At 37.7% G+C, this 16,950-nt stretch overlaps 2 protein-coding genes across 4 annotated transcripts; one reads left to right on the top strand and one right to left on the bottom strand.

Moving 5' to 3' along the window:
* Nucleotides 1-2,775: 2,775 nt before the first annotated feature.
* Nucleotides 2,776-12,254, bottom strand: LOC124184599 (poly [ADP-ribose] polymerase tankyrase). 2 transcript variants are annotated; one of them, XM_046574488.1, is made up of 12 exons: nucleotides 11,762-12,254; nucleotides 10,339-10,541; nucleotides 9,906-10,246; nucleotides 9,579-9,832; nucleotides 9,071-9,404; nucleotides 8,693-8,814; nucleotides 8,244-8,472; nucleotides 7,741-8,126; nucleotides 7,266-7,658; nucleotides 6,649-7,187; nucleotides 6,223-6,569; nucleotides 2,776-6,108 (listed from the first exon to the last, which is right to left on the bottom strand). In XM_046574488.1, the coding sequence occupies exons 1-12, from the start codon at nucleotides 11,952-11,954 to the stop codon at nucleotides 5,868-5,870; spliced, it is 3,582 nt and encodes a 1,193-aa protein (XP_046430444.1). In that variant the 5' UTR covers nucleotides 11,955-12,254; the 3' UTR covers nucleotides 2,776-5,867. The 2 variants fall into 2 exon arrangements, with proteins under 2 accessions (XP_046430444.1, XP_046430443.1); XM_046574487.1 differs by having other exon boundaries at nucleotides 8,693-8,823.
* Nucleotides 12,255-12,417: 163 nt separating this feature from the next.
* LOC124184513 lies at nucleotides 12,418-16,528 on the top strand. 2 transcript variants are annotated; one of them, XM_046574291.1, is made up of 8 exons: nucleotides 12,418-12,756; nucleotides 12,949-13,246; nucleotides 13,809-13,962; nucleotides 14,100-14,242; nucleotides 14,457-14,656; nucleotides 14,883-15,273; nucleotides 15,355-15,606; nucleotides 15,715-16,528. In XM_046574291.1, exons 1-8 carry the CDS (start codon nucleotides 12,667-12,669, stop codon nucleotides 16,200-16,202), a joined length of 2,016 nt encoding a protein of 671 aa, XP_046430247.1. In that variant the 5' UTR covers nucleotides 12,418-12,666; the 3' UTR covers nucleotides 16,203-16,528. The 2 variants fall into 2 exon arrangements, with proteins under 2 accessions (XP_046430247.1, XP_046430248.1); XM_046574292.1 differs by lacking the exons at nucleotides 12,418-12,756; nucleotides 12,949-13,246 and adding an exon at nucleotides 13,535-13,556.
* The last annotated feature ends 422 nt before the right edge of the window (nucleotides 16,529-16,950 follow it).

Genomic DNA, 16,950 nt, shown 5'->3' on the forward strand with positions numbered 1-16,950 from the left:
ACTCGGTGAGTGGAAATCTCGAGAGGAACTCCTACCTGTAACTCAGATTGCAAATTTACTTAGACAGGCACACACGCGTCATGTTAAGAAATCGGAGAGGTAACGTTTCTAGGGATCAAAACGACCGACGCGCGATATCGCCGGTGATGCTTCTAAAAAACTCAGGAACCTCACAGGCTCGAAGATCGCTTCTTGAACGTATCGTCGATCGTTCGTTGTAATTCGTACATCGATAAATCATTATCGCAGTGAGTATGAGGGCAGAAAAAATATTTCTAATTCCATAGGAGATAAATCTTAACGACATGGACTGTGAAGGAGTGAAATATATGTTAAAATAAATTGAACCTCATTTACAGGCACGAATAACTAGTTTGAACGAGAGAACGACCGGCGTGTAACATTCATCTGTATGTTGCAGAGAGATAAGATATCGAGGAAAGAATATAATTGGATGTAAGTACAAAGGCAAGCATACAATATAATATTATGCGATACAAGAACAATTAGACTTGAATCGTGCTAACAATAAGAGAAATACGTGTGCATGCACGCACATATCACTGGAGTCTCGAGGGTCCGATCTGTCTGAGATTTTTTGCCATCTCAAAGAGCGGGAGCCAAACGATCCAGTCATATCCTTATAAGAATCGATGCAAGGACCGCAGCCACTCGTCGAGAGTAATTAGTACCTTCGAGGAGAAAAAAACTTGCGGGCTTGCGGGCTTGCGGGCGTAATAACTTGAGTTGAATTGCGGTCCGAGTAGGTGTAAGACACGATGTATTTACGGTGGTAGAATTACCGGGCAAAACTCATTAACCGCGAAGAGCAAAGTTCTAGGCGTAGAAGCTGCGCTTTACAACGGGGAATATAGCTGCAGGTATAAAGTCCGGATCGTCCAAGTACCGAGCACGAGTGCACCTACCTCAGGGGCTGAAAGATATATCGGCTGAAACTACCACCTTGTACGCGTATGTTCCCGTCGTTAAATTTAATTAACGATTGGCTGTAACCGTCCTCTGTGACCGGCGTATAAGATGTAAAGGATGTAGTTAAGGATTCGCAATGAATCAAGTTCATCGCCAGCTTTGCCGCATCATCGCGGATCCATAAACAGGGTGTGGGACAATAACCGCGTGTTCGGCACACGTTCCACATTGTGTGTACGTTTCCTAATAGTTTGAACTCCTAAGCGGGACAAGAGCATCGAGTAGGTTATTCGAAAGTTCCGTTTTTCTCATAGAATTTTAAAGCTGATCAATTTAATAATGGTTATGAATAAATGACGCGCCGTCGATCGTCCGATTTTAATTGCGTAATTTTGTATCGTTGATTTATTTTTTCATTGTAGACGCGATTTGATCGCGCAATTTATACAATCGTTATCGACATTACGGGACGTATAGTGTACCGAAATTCGTTTTGCACTTTTATTACCCTGCGAAAGATATCACAAGGCGTTCGTAAAAGTTGTTTGACATTTAACCGTTCCCCCTTTAGTATATCAGCTCACATACTAATTAGCACAAGATGGTTTATCACGTTGCAAATTTTGTTACCAGTACCAATTTTTTAATCGTTCTTTTGATTTCCGATGAATAAGATATTTCGTCGGAGTACAAAGTCATACTCGAGGTTGTAGTATTCTTTTCGTTTTTCTTTCGTCATTTATTTATTTATATCTTGTTCAGCAGAACAGTCGAGGATCGCAGAACGCAACATTTCGATTTTACCGTCAGAATCGTGGTTAGAATATAACAATAAATGAAAGATAGATGTATAATAACTGGGGATTATTATTTATATTTCATGTTTTTTTAATTTTATTTTTACTATGTATATTCATGATGTGTTATATACGTATAATAACATTAGAGTATGTAATATAAGTTAATGGAAATACATCGGTTGGTAAATACAATATTTAAATTACGTTCGACCGTTTCGGCAGCCGCATTCATAGTAATAATTCAATTCAATTTGATCAACTCATGACGTGTACGAGGTATACGCTAAAAACTTGTAAAAATGCAGGAATATCGGTATTGTCATTATTCACTATTAACGCTAACTCTCAAAATCTCGCATGGGCTTATAATTTTCTGTAAATATTTTAGTTACATTTCATTTCAATAATTTTTTCCTTCCGTATTTTCGCAATTTTCTTCTCCTCCTCTTTTCTCCTCGAGCTAATTATTATTCGTTCATTTTATTTTCACAGTCGCGTAAAATGACTTAGATACTTGGCGCACGCGACGCCACGCACGTTAATAACACACATAATCATCAATTATACAAGGGCATTTTCGGCTTTGATACATTCTTCCAAAGACCACGCATCTGTTTATATTGGAAAAAAAGATCTAGGTGCCTTTTGATAATGTTACTTAAGAGTGACAAATACATCCATTGATTCGATATACCGAATTTATCTGTAATTAATTTCTTAACGGTGAAAACGTTATCTTGTTATTCGTTCATTTATTTCTCCCCGTTTTATTGAACTCCACTAATCAATCATTCGCCCTCTGCCGCGTACGAAACAGAATATTGCAGAAGCTAAGTAACAAGGAGATTTTCATGTGTTGTATATTTTTAGAATTCGAAATCATTCGTAGAGATCGAAGGAACATGACGTCAAGATTTACTTGTATATCTACACCTGCAAGTATCGGATGTATATTTTAAACGCACGAGTTCTAGAATGACGCACGTAGAGCTTCTTTTCGATTCCTAAATTTTTTTTTCCTTCTAGCCACTCTTTTTTCAGGAAGCCACATGTCGGGGAAAAAATGTATACAAGCCAAATATTCGTCCTGATTTATAGCCTATATTTAATTATTAAAAATAATCGTGCTGCACCTATATTATTACATACTATAAGTTTTTTTTTTTTAAATCCATTTACTCACTCACTTATTCCACCCACGTAAAATTATTTATTAGATATTTAATCAAGCTAAATACCCATAAATAAAAACCACCGTCACCTTTGTATATTTAGCTAATATAGTGGAATTGGAATTGACGCTCAAAAAATACTCCCTATCCTGGTCTGTGCATACATTTTTTGTCAATTTTTTTTTTTTTTTTCCAATTACAACCGACCAGCCTAGGAATATTTTCTTTCATGTTTCGTAGCAAGTAAATATACGATCGTTCCTATTGAGCAAACCGGATTGCACAGTTAAACTTGTCAGATTTGCCAGGAAACTTTGTTCTGTCAGTCGAAAGGTGGCAAAAAAATTATCATACAACAGCCGAAGTAAAATGCGATTAATTTTAAATAACGTTTATAAGAGAGTTTTGCAAAGAGAAATTAACACTGATTAATTAATCTTCAAATGGTACGACAGCAAATTTTGTGCCACAATGAATTCGGTCCTAGGTATCAATAGAGGAAGGAAGAAAAATATATCCATTCAAGAAGAATTGAAAATTTATACCGAACGTAAGCATAACGATTATCGTGTAATAAATTGAGTCCGAGTAACGTAATATTTCAGACTGCCAAGAAATGAGGCGCTTTGATGACCTTTGCGGTCGCGTCTTATCTTGAATGCAAATTGGGAAGAGAGCTAATCGTGAAAAGTTCGGTTGACCCCACACCTCATAATAAAATTAAATTAATATATAATTCCAAAGAGGATGATTAAAACTAAAAGTAATTTTTTTTTCAACGGAATATCCGGCACACGCGTTGAAATCGAGTATTCGTCTGATCGAACGGACTATTATTTTCTGTTTTTTTTTTTTTTTCCTGTACAAAATAATTAAAATTTCAATATTTTTAGAGGCAATGCGAGTAGTTAGACAAGCTCTCTTCTTTTATTTTTATTTTCATTGAGACAGCTTGAGAAACGAATAGAAGTCGTCGCAAATATTATTATCATTCAATTCCGAATACATAAAATGCAAGACAAATATTTCTTTCACAGACGAGATAATTTTTGAAAAATACTACGAGACATGCTCCGCGTCGGACTTCGGAAGTTGTTTTTCCCTTCCAAAGTCAATTGGCTTATTGGTAAAGTTCTGGAACAAATCAAGAATCGCAGTTTCTGCAGTGGAAATTTACTTGGTTGATGAAAATAAAACTTAATTCTTACAGTGAAGGTCCATCGTTCCGACGCGATGCAGTAGCGAAATACAATTACCTACTTTGTCGAAAGGTCAATGTTCAATTCAGAATGAACGCTAATTTATAGTAATAACAACTGTGTAATAATTAATCGTTCATTATCTCGTTGCGTTAAAAATTAATACCCAGCATGGGTAGATATTAATTTTTTCTTTCAGTCTATCGAATCTTCAAATTTTTCACCCACCTTTTCTTATGTCGCACCGTATCATATTCGATGTTTGTATTTTACCCGAAATAAAAATAATATTCACAGCCCTGAGTTAATTGTCTCAAAAACTTAATTCAGTAATGATGAAGATTCGTATCTGTCTTGAAAAAAAAAAAATATAAATGAATGACACGAATTCTGTGAAAATGGACAAATCGTGTTCGTCATGTCTGGCAGTTTGAATGAATTGAATTTTAAGTACCGATGACTATAGCTTGATACAAAGATTATATCTCCTGGCAAACCTCACTTTTCATAATTCAGGTTATTTATAAAGATGTACGGTATTATGTGAAAGTAACGATGGAATATAATAACGACGAAATTACATGCTTGTAAGAGTTATCTAAACTTCAGGCTATCCCGGTCATTTAAATTCAACAAATGTAATTACGTTACTCATGTTTTGAATATTCGTTTTTTGTTTTTTTTTTTTTCAAATTCCATCATATTTTCGTTAGAAAAAAAAAAAGATTTCATTGTTACCATGATACCGCTTTACCACGAATAAACTTAGATTTATCTTGGGTGAATTAATCGTCATATTTAAGCGTCTCAAAACGTACAATCACTATACTTCATTTATTTCAATTATTTTAATGTCTTTGTGACAGTATAACTCAAGGTATATAGACTATACGAATCAATTGATTTATACCGGATCTAACTAAAATTCAAAGATCTATTGAGATCAGTTTAATTTGTGGCTACATTTTTCATTACTCCAAGAATAGCGTCTATCCCTGAAAAATGTATAAAATTCATTTACTTCTCTTCACATTTACACACGCATTCGGTAAGGTGTGTGTCCCCGAATAGATCATGCCTAAATTTTATTTCATGCACATATATGTATGAACGAATAATATACCTATTTACGCAGCCATGGATGACGACCTATAAAATGATTGATAATCCAAATAAATTTCTACAAAAATAAAGTAAAAATTGATTCAATAACTTTAAATGCATACATTCTGTCGTAAAAAATTGTTCTAAAATAATGTAATAATAAAAATTAGTCAAGTCTCCTTTGAAGTGAGAATATTCAATCCACCGATCGATCAAGACCAATCAATACTAAACAATAATAATAATACAAATAAATACTACGTTAACAGAAAGAGCAAAAACCACAGGTTTGTATAGAAAAACGAATGAAAAAACGAAACGTTCGTAATACTGTTGCATGTCTATTTTTTTTCTCACTTCCCTTTCTCTTCTTGTGAAAATTACTGATCTAACCTGTACTGAGAACCAATAAATTCTAAACCCATTACAAACAAGAATGTAAAATGATTAAGCTTCGCTGTTAATTCATTGACACCAGATTCTTTCCCATCAATTAATCAATCAATCCTTATAATATAGGGTATAATATAAACTATAATGAAAAAAATGTAATGTCGATAAAATAAAAGTTCGGACACAACCTAAGACAACACACCGCATGTTCTAGGCCTCTGACAGCAACAGAGGCGACAAAGTCTGGCTGCAGGGCTCACCTCTTCTGATCACCGTTCCTCACTACCTTCCCCGCCACCCGCCTCCTGTTGAGGCCTGACAATCTGATAAGTTATCAGGTACTCGGGATAAGCCTGTTCACCTCTATATACTACATATTCCGGGAAGACAAGACCACCTTGCGAGGGTCTTCCTACCACGCTGTGATGCCCAGGGGGAGCGTGGGCCATTTTCATGGCTGAAAATTGTAGGAACGATTTACCCAACGTAACTCGGCATAGAAGAAGATGTCTGTAATGGAGAAAAAATTGCAAGCACGTGAGAATTTATTGGTAAAAATGGTATTTAGACGGGAAAAATAGAATTCACGTTGGCGAGTCAACAGAGAATCCAAAAGCTACCCACCTGTGGCATATGTAGCAACTCCTATCCTTATGTGCAGGGCATCCAGTACCGCCACAAATCCCATAAACATATTGATTACTTTTACTACTGTGTTCGGCAAAGTAAATCCCTGCGCCAAACATCCCGCCGATGTAAGCGTGCCGTTCGTCAAACCCTTTTTGAACGATTGCGTTGATGAAAGGACTCCCATGAAACAACATTCTTTCATTTGCTTGAGGCGCAGCAGGACTAGGCGTAGCTCTGGGAGTAGCACTGGGGGAAGCGGGCGCTGCCCCAACTTCCTCAGCAACTTCTTGTCTACGGTGAGCGTAACGCTCCCAGAGTTTACGGTTTTGGACTTTTTGTATCTGAAAGGAGGGAAGTGTATTAGAGGAAGAATATTCTATTGAGAAAATTTCTTCAGATCCGAGATTGCAATTGACTCACTCTGACGATGTTGTATCGAGAAAATACACCTCCCGAATGACCGTTGTCCCTGTGTTCGCGTATGGTACTCTGCATTTCCTCTTCAACAGCCAAAAACTCTTTGTCCTCAGTTAGTAAGTCCACCAGTAAGGTTCCAGGGTTTATGGATGGCTGCCAAATGGAGCCGCCGGCACTAGAAGTCAGCAGTTTATCCATTCCCTTGATTAGTTTGTGCCTGTAGCCATAAGCCGAGACGCCTACTTGCTTCAAGTCTTCGTGTCCCATTTCTGCCAATATATCCAGTGTGATTTGTTCTCTTTCAAACAATTCGAGCAGATGTTCGAGACTCAGACTTTGCAGGAATCCAGAAACAGACGTGATCCCGTTGCTGTTACGATCCTCGCAAATTTCTTTAACTTCTCTCTCTGAGCACGACTCAATCGATGGCATCGGACTTAGGCAAGAAGTCGGTCGCGCCAACGGTACGCAGAGTGTCATTGCCGCACCGGATGGCATTATCACAGTTTCCTGAGTGAGCGACGGTGGAGGAGTGACTGGAACTGAGAATAACATTCATGAAATACGGAAACGTTGAAGGCGGAAAAAAATTTCCATGAGACGCTCCGAATAATTCTTACCAGCAATTATACTAGGAGGTCGACTGGGGGGTACCAAAGGTACGACCTGTTGCGAAGCCATTGCATCTTGCAATAAGCACTTGACATCGTCGGCACTCGCTAAATCGACAGGACTCTGTCCTTCTTGATTCTTTAAGAAAGGATCGGCGCCGTGTGCTAATAGTAGAGCGCAAAGTTGCGTTCTACCTTTCTGTGCAGCCTCGTGTAACGGAGTGAAGCCCCATTTGTCTGTGGCGTTCACTACTGTGTTATATTTTATCAATAGGGCAGCTATGTCCAAGTGACCGTAACTCGAGGCATTATGCAGCGGTATGAGACCACCCTTATCCTGTGCATTGACATCTGCTCCGCGTTCCAAGAGGAATTCAGCCACTTCCAAGTTATTGTAACCAGCTGGAAGAGAAATGTAATAGCTGGTTACAATTTAAGGTTCATCTACGATAGAAGTTACGATTCGAGTCGTAATTATTATTACCGGCTAGGTGTAAAGGCGTGCTGTTTCTGCCCTGAGCGTCTCTGCAATTGATATTATCTTGAGTAACAAGCCTTTGTACCCTGGCCAAGTTTCCTTTCTTGGCAGCTTCTAAAAGCGCGCTGTTTCCTCGTAATAAATCAGCAACATCTTGATCGCCTTCTCTCACTAAATCCAGGGGCGTAGCTCCATCTCTGTTCTTTTTTGTTGCATCTGCACCATGTCTGAGCAGCAGACGTACTATCTCGCATTTACCTTTAGCTGCTGCTTCGTGTAGGGGGGTAAATTTCCAGAGATCCGCCACGTTTACAGAAGCCCCATGTTTCACGAGTAATTCCGTCACTTCGTAATGTCCATAAGAACAGGCATTGTGCAGAGGAACCAAACCACTGGAGATATTACGTTAAAAAATGGCTTAGTTCAATAAATTCCGGAACAGAATTCAAGACCATCATCCAAATTCTGAAGAATTGTATGGAACATATCTTGTGCTATTTAATACTTACCCTTTATCCTTAGCGTGAACATCAGCAGCGTGTGCTAAGAGATATTCCACAACAGGGACCCTGTTGTACCCTGCAGCGAAATGCAGAGGTGTAGAATGTCTCCCATCTAAATCTCGGCAGTTGACTGCATGTGGGCTAGCTTGAAGAATTCTTTCCACTGCGGTCAAATCCCCAGCCTTGCTTGCTTCAAGAAGCTGTGCTTCGATGTCCTCCGTTCCACTGGGCGGATCTACCAGATAAATTTCATCTCAAGTAAAATTGATTGAATAAATTGAGAAAGGATGAACGTTGCATCATTTTTTAATTAGCAGATACTATTTCAATACTCAATTTCCTTCGAATTTATTATCCGTTATACGTTTTTTCCGATTCGAGTTAGAAGCAAGTTTTTTTTTGCAGTTGCCTAATTTCCTCTTGCGCAATATCCTCAGATGTTTAATCACACTAACCTTGTAATATTTTCATGACATTCTCCGTAGCAACTTGACTTGCCGTATATCCTTGCAACGAGACTATCGAAGGATCAACGTTATAGGAAAGAAGTATCCTACATGCCTGAACGTTGTCCTCTCTGGCGCACCTAAATACATTTATTAATATTCTTATTTTATATTGCATTAATTACTAGGCCTTTGCAGTGCACCAAATATCGATTCAACAGGATAAACATAAAATTACAATTTTTCATAGATATGTATGCAAAAGATTATCATACATATCTTATTCAACATTATTTCCGTAAGCATTTTTCGAAATTTGATCATCTTCGAAGGCCTACTAAGTAACTCAAAATGGCAGGAGTAATTTGAATAACAGTACAAAATTACCTGTGCAAAGCCGTCTGTCCTAGTCCATCTAAGGCGTTAACTTTGGCATTGTGTCGTAGTAAGACATCCATTGCGTCGTAGTGGGAATGATCAGTAGCTATATGAAGAGGTGTAAGAAAGTCTTTATTTTTTTCATTCAGAGCTGCGTTTTTTCTTATCAAAGTTTCTATAACTTGTTTCCGTTTCGGATAGGGTGATGCCACTGCGCTATGCAGAGGAGTATCGCCAGTGTAGGGATGCTTAAAATTAACAACATCCTGAGACAGATACTTTTTCAATTTCGTTGCATCTGCCTGTCTGCAGGCATCTAGAAGACAGTGTCCTTTGAACTCATCTGAAATATAAGAGGAGATTGAGCGACTTTTGTTCTGTTCTAGAGTTCTATTAATGGTTTGCTGAAAATAATAAGCCTGTTTTCAGTACTCGGCTGGAGAGAGCAAGAAATGATGTTTTATGGATCTACCATTTTCACCCATACAAACGAGAGTTTTATAAGACTTATACTCACATGCCAGTCTTTCTTGTAATTCCAGCGTAGGTGCCACGTCAATGGCACTTTTACTGTGGCAATTGAGCTGAGTCGGATCTGCGCCTTCGCTCAGCAGCAGCGAGCACACTTCAGCTCTAGATTTACTAGCAGCTTCGTGAAGCGGGGTGAAGGCCCAGAGATCACTTGCGTTAACAGCAGCTCCGTGTTTCAGAAGGGCTTCCGTCACTTCAAAGTGACCATAGGAACAAGCGTTATGCAGTGGCACCAACCCCCTGTAGAGAATGTCCATCAGTTATTGTTACATCCATAATTAACAGTCTAAAATTTCCCAAACCGAATTGTTACCCAAATCCTGCATACCCTTTGTCCTTGGCATGGACATCTGCTCCGTTTTGTAACAATATTTGTACAACCCGCGATCTGTTGTAACCGGCAGCTAAGTGCAGTGGAGTGGATCGTCTTCCGTCACTAGCGTGGCAATTAACATTCAACGGATTCAGTAATTGCAATAATCTCTCCTCATTGCCTGATCTAGCTGCTTCTAGCAGTTCATCTTTCCTATATTCTCCCGTAAGAACCGGCTTTGTTGCTGGGTCAGCTAATTCAAGTGCTATTTTTCCTTCGGTGTTTCGAATATTGGCGTCAGCTCCATGTTGGAGGAGAGCAATACAGACATCTATTTTACCCTGTAATATGACAGACCGAGTGTTTCATAATAAGAACATTAAATGATGATAAAAAAAACTTGCCAACTGACATTTCTCATGTACAATTCTACCTTGATAGCAGCCTCGTGCAATGGCGTGTAATTCCAGTTATCTCTGGTATTAGGATTAGCTCCTGCTTCCAAAAGCAATCGCACAACGTCAAAATGACCAAATGAACACGCGTTGTGGAGAGGATGGAGGCCTCCGTCGTCGCGGGCTTGTATAGAGGCTCCAGCCGAAAGTAAAAATTCCACCACGTCTCTCCTACCATATCCTATTGGCAGGAACGTTACAGTTAATTGTAATTTGAAAATTAGCTTGTTAAGATGATAAACTAATACACCATTTTTATTGAATGATTCTTAAAGAACGAGCAAACAGATTATAAGTTATGCGCACATATCCGGTAAATAGGCAGACATTAATTTTTTTCTCCTTTTTTTCTCCTCACTTTCTTGAGACACAGTTTATTTTTGGAAAGCTCGCTTCTTCCCCTTTCCTTAACTTTATTTTTACAGTTTGTACAGTTTGTATGGGATAATTTTTATCCAGGCTTTCTAGTTTACTCAGGTTTCCAGTCTGAATGCAAAACCTCAGGTGAAATAACGACAAAGAAGATGTCATTATTTACCTATTGAAAGAAGGTGGCCAACCAAGTATAAGTACAGTTAGAACTCGGTTCTGCCTTGTAAGCAGGAGCACGACCTTTCTATCCACACAAAGCAGGTTGCAAACTAATATTTTCCAGGTTGTTACATATTAAGAACATTAAATATGCGCAGCAGAATAACAACAAGTAATAATTTGGTGCTCTAAAAATTTCTACATTATACTTTCACTTTCTCTTGGATACGATAATAATAAAATGTTATTTCACAGCTCATTTTAACGAGACCTATGATCTAATATAAGTATTGCTATATAGTTTAGTTTTAACAACTACACAATTTGACAATACTTTAAAAATTTTTCACCTTTAAGCATTTTTTTTTATATAATAAAACTAAACACAGACTATGATTGCAAGGTATAAAAATGAAGGGATCATTATAAATGGAGAAATGGCCGAGTAACAGGGTCATTCAATTCGTGCTATTTAACTGTTTTGAAGTACATGGAGGATTTCGTTTCGAAATTAAAATGAGTAGGTAATGGCTAAAGATACGTTTCTCAATGTTAATTTGCCGTTTGCATTCAGCTCACTCAAAACCAGGAAAACCTGTATAATGACAGGAGATGGCAAAACACGGGTAAGATATACGCACATAGATACACATACACACGTAATTTTTGTTTTTCGTTGCGCAAACCCTAACCAAAAAAATTGATGATAACTTTAAAAAGGGGAAATAACACATGTAGCACAGCTTACAGAATAATTGGTTCGAGATAACGAACTATCCTTACTCCGTAGGAGTAAAAGGGTGTCCCGATATTGAATTGTTCAGCTATAAGGTAACGCGAGAGGATAAATGTAAATATAAATTCGCTCACCAGCTGCGAAGTGCAGGGGGGTAGATTTTCGTCCGGCGGTATCACGCGCGTTAACCGTTTGCGGGGTTACGATTTGTTTCACCCTTACCAAGTCCCCGGTTTTACACGCTTCGAAAAGTTCGCGAAATGGATCAGCACCCCCATTTCCTGGCAAGGGCTCAGAGTTCGTCAACACTGCCCGTCGTCCAGTCATTTTACACCACCATTTTCATGCTACTGTCGTCTGAGACACACACCTCCGTATACCAATGTATACGTGTATACGTATGTCATCGCAGTCGAGGACCAATGCGCCAGCTGTACCATAGCAACAAGAGCTTGGCAGGGTCGCAACGCGAGTTTCTTGAGCCCCTGGTGTAATTTCGACCGCTCAATTTTTCCTTGAACCAAATTTATTCACCCTTATTTTCTTCTTTCTTGTTTTCATCGCATATCAGCGAGTCTTTTAAATCACACTAATATTCGAAATTTCTTACGTGAATAAGAATACACGCGGTTTGATGTCAAATCCCTCCCTCCCTCCCTGCCCCCCCACCCGCGCCCCTCACCTACACCTCACGACGCCCCGCAGAATTGAAAGTTATTCGTCACCGACTTGCCGTCAACGGTTGCTAGCAATGCGGACCAATAGCCGTTCTCGATTTGCCGAGCGTAGCGTTTTGAAAAAGAGAAAGATGGTCAGTCCCGGCGCTTGATCGCATATGACGCATCTTAAGCGGCTCACGTCCGATACTAATTATACAGATAATATCACTAGACTTAATCGATTTAATTAATAATTCTGCACCTAATTAACATAATGAAATGAACACTAGAATGAATTCGTTGCTAAGTTGTGATTTATAGCGTTTCTGACGTAAAGTGTAAATACAATAATTACTTATATTAGGCAACAGGGAGTACCGATGGCAGTCAGCGTATCTTTCCACAAAAATGTCTCTCTTCTTACGCAACTTGTGTCCCCGAACGAAGCTTTTAGACGGCATTTTCGAGAGGTATGGAAATTGATTTGTTGCCAAGTGATGTAGCCTTTAGTTTTTGTGAATATAACCTCTCTAGTTTGTTGTCCGTCTACCGTCTCGATACTATCAAAAAAATTCAGCTGATACATTGTTCTTACTATGAACTGCTGATTTAGCGAAAATTTACTAACCTGTTACTTCTATCTAGTTAATTTTATTTTCCAGGGAATGTTTGACAAGCCGAACACTACAGGCTTCATTCACGTATCTCACTATCTCCTTACGATATATGATTCGGAACGGTTTAGAAAATTGGTGGAGTGGCCAATAGTTTGTAAGAAGAGTGAGAGCAAGTACAGAAGCGATGTTAAAGATTTTATAGGCATCGTTGCAACCGAGCATCCCGAGGCTGGCCTTCCCTCAATATTGGGCACGTATTTGTTGCACGCTGGAGGTACAAAGTTTATCAACGTCATGTGGAAGCTCTCACAGGTTGTCCTTTATGTATATATCAAACGTGAATGTAAGTTAAATTTTGATTTCAATTCTTTTAATTTACTTACTTGGCCTTGTTATGTTAAATTTGATTCCTATCCCATTTACTCCGTTGAATTCAGTTGCCGTTACTGTTGATGTATGTACTATACATTTATATTGTACACACACATATCTACACTCTGTATTGTATACTGACATTGAGGAAACCGAATCTGACCTACACGTATGTATTATAATACCGAGTGAGTGCGTGAGAAGCAAGAGTGTTGTTTTTCTGTACACAGAGTTGAATAGAGTCGAAAACAAGATCACAGGCAAAGCGCGTCGAATGTCTGGTGTTGTCCCGAATATTCAAATATTAACTCCTAACGTATTTCTATATAATAAATATACCAATAGAATTATTGGAGCCTCATTTTTCCCAACCATTCTAACAGTTACAATATTTACTTACGTTATATTGAGTAGCTTGGCATGTAAAAAGCTATGCTCACAATTTGCACCCTTTAAAGGGAACCAACGGCTAGATGATAAACCCAAGTAAATGTTGGTAAAAAAATTTTAATGTGTAACTCTTGTATTTGCAGCGGATAGCAATGTACTCATGGCACCACAATCCGGGATTACAGACGAAGTAACTAAGAAGCTGTTAATCAATACCACTTCAGATATACATAAAAACATTGAGGAGATGAACAGCCGATTTTCTAAGACTGAGCGAAGGGCTAGAAGCTTTGTCGAGTAAATCTGTTTGCATTCTATCCCAGTTTCAATAATTAGATTCAAACAAGTTGTTTTTAGTGAATGATGGTACAAGTTTATCATAGTCTGCATAATTGTTAGTATTGGATCTTGACATGTAATCAACAAATTTTCAGGGATCAGGTCAATGATATAAACGACTTTCAGAATGAGACATTCGAAAAAAGACAAGCAATATCTGAACTTGCTGCAAATGCAATAGTAGCCCCAGCTGTGAAAAAAAGGTTGACAGATATTCAGGATATTGAAATTATGAAAAGTAAGACCCTTCCTAAATTTGTGAAACTCAACTGTTGTCATTTATTTCCTTTCTTTTTATGTGGTTTCTGCATTTTTGCTCTTTATAACTAAACGAAGGTGGCATACTTGTGGCATACTTACAAGGAAATGTACTTTATACTCTCCGGCATGTACCTCTTGCTACGTCAATTTTTTATACATTCATTATTCTAACGAATGTTACTTATTTTTAGTGTGGAAAGAAACTCAAGCGAAACAAATCAGTGACTTACAAGAAATGACAGGGATTTTAAAAACTGTTGAGGATCTGAGTACAGAAGTCGCTGAACTAACAACAAGCATACTTAATGATAACAGCATTCTTGATGTATCGAGGCTTCCAAAAATAGATGCAAACAATGATTTGCATTCAATGCTACCACCAGAATCACAGGTCAGAATTATCAAGTATTAATGAGTGCACTGAAGGATTTAATTAAAAGTTGAAACGTAATAGTGCTTTAAGTACATGCCTAGATTTTCAGTAACGCACGTCATTGTGTATTATTTTTGTATAATCAAAAGCAACTAAAACTTACTTCGGACCTGATGGAAGTACAAAAGTCGGTCAGAATCGAATGAACACATATGATTTTTATGTTAAATTCTTCCATTCGCAGGTTCTCTTCTCTCGTATGTATACAGAGGAGAACTTAGTGTTGCAAAACTTGTTCAGAATAGTGCTAGTGATGTTGAACCAGTTGAGGTTGCAGCTGCAAATTCACAAGCTGCAAGACCTATCCCAATGTCAATTACAAGTAGAAGCAAGCACCGAAGATGCAAAATCTATGTGCAGCTTGTTTCTAGTCTTACTTGATCAAATCGCAAATCTCCTAGCAGAAGTTCAGAACACTTTGAGAACCAGGAATATGAAATATGTACCAGACAGTCATAGATTCGGAGCACTGGACAGTGTTCTTTTTATGCCTTCTCCTACAATCTGTATCGATACAAATGCAGATTCGGAAAAAGTGGATGTTCTAAATAGATTGGCGTTAACACCTGTAGAAGGTAATTAATGAGGTCATCATTATTTGAAACCAACAAATTGTCTGCAACTATACCTACAATTGTATTGTCTATACTTTTCAGGAGCTCATAAAGCTTTGTTTTCTCGTCATCAACGTAAAGAAGCTGTCACACCCCAGTCTTCTAAGTCAACAGCTAATTTTTTAGTATCGAGAATTAATCTTGACAATACTTTATCGTCGATAGTAAGCGAACGATCGACCCCGCAAAACCGAAGATTCAAGTCGGTGACTCGAATCAATTCAATGATGACAAAAAAATCTGACAAATATTCTAGATTATTTTCTGGACATCACAAAATGAATGTCGGTAAAGGTTGGTATAAAATTTTTGCAATTGATGATAGTAAGTTGAAACGCTTGAGTCTTCAACCTTAAAGAGAAGTGACTTGTACCCAATTATAACCACTTTTATTAATTCCAGCCAACTCCAGCATACTGTCTATTCCGTCTAGTCCGAAAGCTAATTCAACTGCTCTAATGAATACCATTAGTGCAACTAACAGTTTGTCAGAAATCAGTCTCGACTTTACAGCCAAGAGTATATTTAATTTAAGCAAAGATATTATCAGCGCAGTCTCAGTTATGACAAATCCAAATAATCTTTCGCCATTTAAGCAAAATAAACCTCAAGTAGTGGAGTTAGTACAAGAAGAAAAACTAGGAGGCATTGCGGAAAAAAAAGTAGAAAACAATATGGGTTCGCCAGTGTCGTCAAACAGAGTTATAAAACCAATGTTGAAGGACAATGAGGTAGAGGTAACTAGCAATTGTACATCGACCTCCGAAAGTTCCAAGCAACGTAAGAGAAGATCGATAAGTGATTTGGTGGAACGATACAAACAAGTTTTGGAAAACTCTAGGATTACATCTCATCTAGAAACAAGTGAACAGAGTAATGAAAGTAAATGAAAAATAATGAACAAGTAAATGATTATTTTGAACAATATCGTAATTTATAAATTTCGGATAAGATGAACGAGATAGATAGCACTCCGAGAAATATTATTTAGTGTAAAACCGAAATATTGTTAATAAACAGTGCAATTATGCGAAATAGTTATAAAAAAAAAAAAAAAAAAAAAAAAAAAAATACAGTGAAGAAAATATCTGCTTTTCGATAATTTTATTATTCGCGAAAATATTTTTTATACATTTATACCTTGCCATTATTTATAACGAAAATAAAGTACCATGTTACTGTAAATAAAATAAACTTTACCAATAAAATGCAAAAAGGCATATCCTGTATTGCGTCGTAAAATATACTGGTTTTGTAATCAATTACACACATTAGATGTTGTATGTGCTTTGTAATAGCCAATAGTTAAGACTGATCCGCAGACAAATGTATTTACTACATGCACACTGAACACGTGCGTCGAGAACGTCCAGTTTTAACAATCAATTTATAAGCTTTCGCCAGAGGTAAAACTCTGAGTAAACTATTCTTGATATAATATTATTCGGTATGAAATAGCGCTGAATAAATGATACATGTGTAGATATTAAAGACGATCGTGAAACAAAAATAATATCTTACACACGTCAACGGGGGCCATGTTTAATTACTTATACCATCGTTTGAAATTCTCCTACTTTATGCAAATTTCTCATTCTAATCTCAAGTCAACGACTAAAAGCATTGCGGCTGACAAAT

The sequence above is a fragment of the Neodiprion fabricii genome, chromosome 6 (genome assembly GCF_021155785.1).
Source record: "Neodiprion fabricii isolate iyNeoFabr1 chromosome 6, iyNeoFabr1.1, whole genome shotgun sequence".
Classification (NCBI taxonomy): Eukaryota; Metazoa; Arthropoda; class Insecta; order Hymenoptera; family Diprionidae; genus Neodiprion; species Neodiprion fabricii.

Excerpts from the sequence above, each read along its gene's own strand:
- LOC124184599 (XM_046574487.1), bottom strand. The coding sequence starts at position 11,954 with ATGACTGGACGACGGGCAGTGTTGACGAACTCTGAGCCCTTGCCAGGA. Across the intron at positions 9,405-9,578 it reads ATTACAAGAAAGACTGGCAT|ATGAGTTCAAAGGACACTGT; the intron begins GTGAGTATAAGT and ends CTTATATTTCAG. Across the intron at positions 8,473-8,692 it reads TGTCATGAAAATATTACAAG|ATCCGCCCAGTGGAACGGAG; the intron begins GTTAGTGTGATT and ends TTTATCTGGTAG.
- LOC124184513 (XM_046574291.1), top strand. The coding sequence starts at position 12,667 with ATGGCAGTCAGCGTATCTTTCCACAAAAATGTCTCTCTTCTTACGCAA. Across the intron at positions 12,757-12,948 it reads TTAGACGGCATTTTCGAGAG|GGAATGTTTGACAAGCCGAA; the intron begins GTATGGAAATTG and ends TTTATTTTCCAG. Across the intron at positions 14,657-14,882 it reads TGCTACCACCAGAATCACAG|GTTCTCTTCTCTCGTATGTA; the intron begins GTCAGAATTATC and ends TTCCATTCGCAG.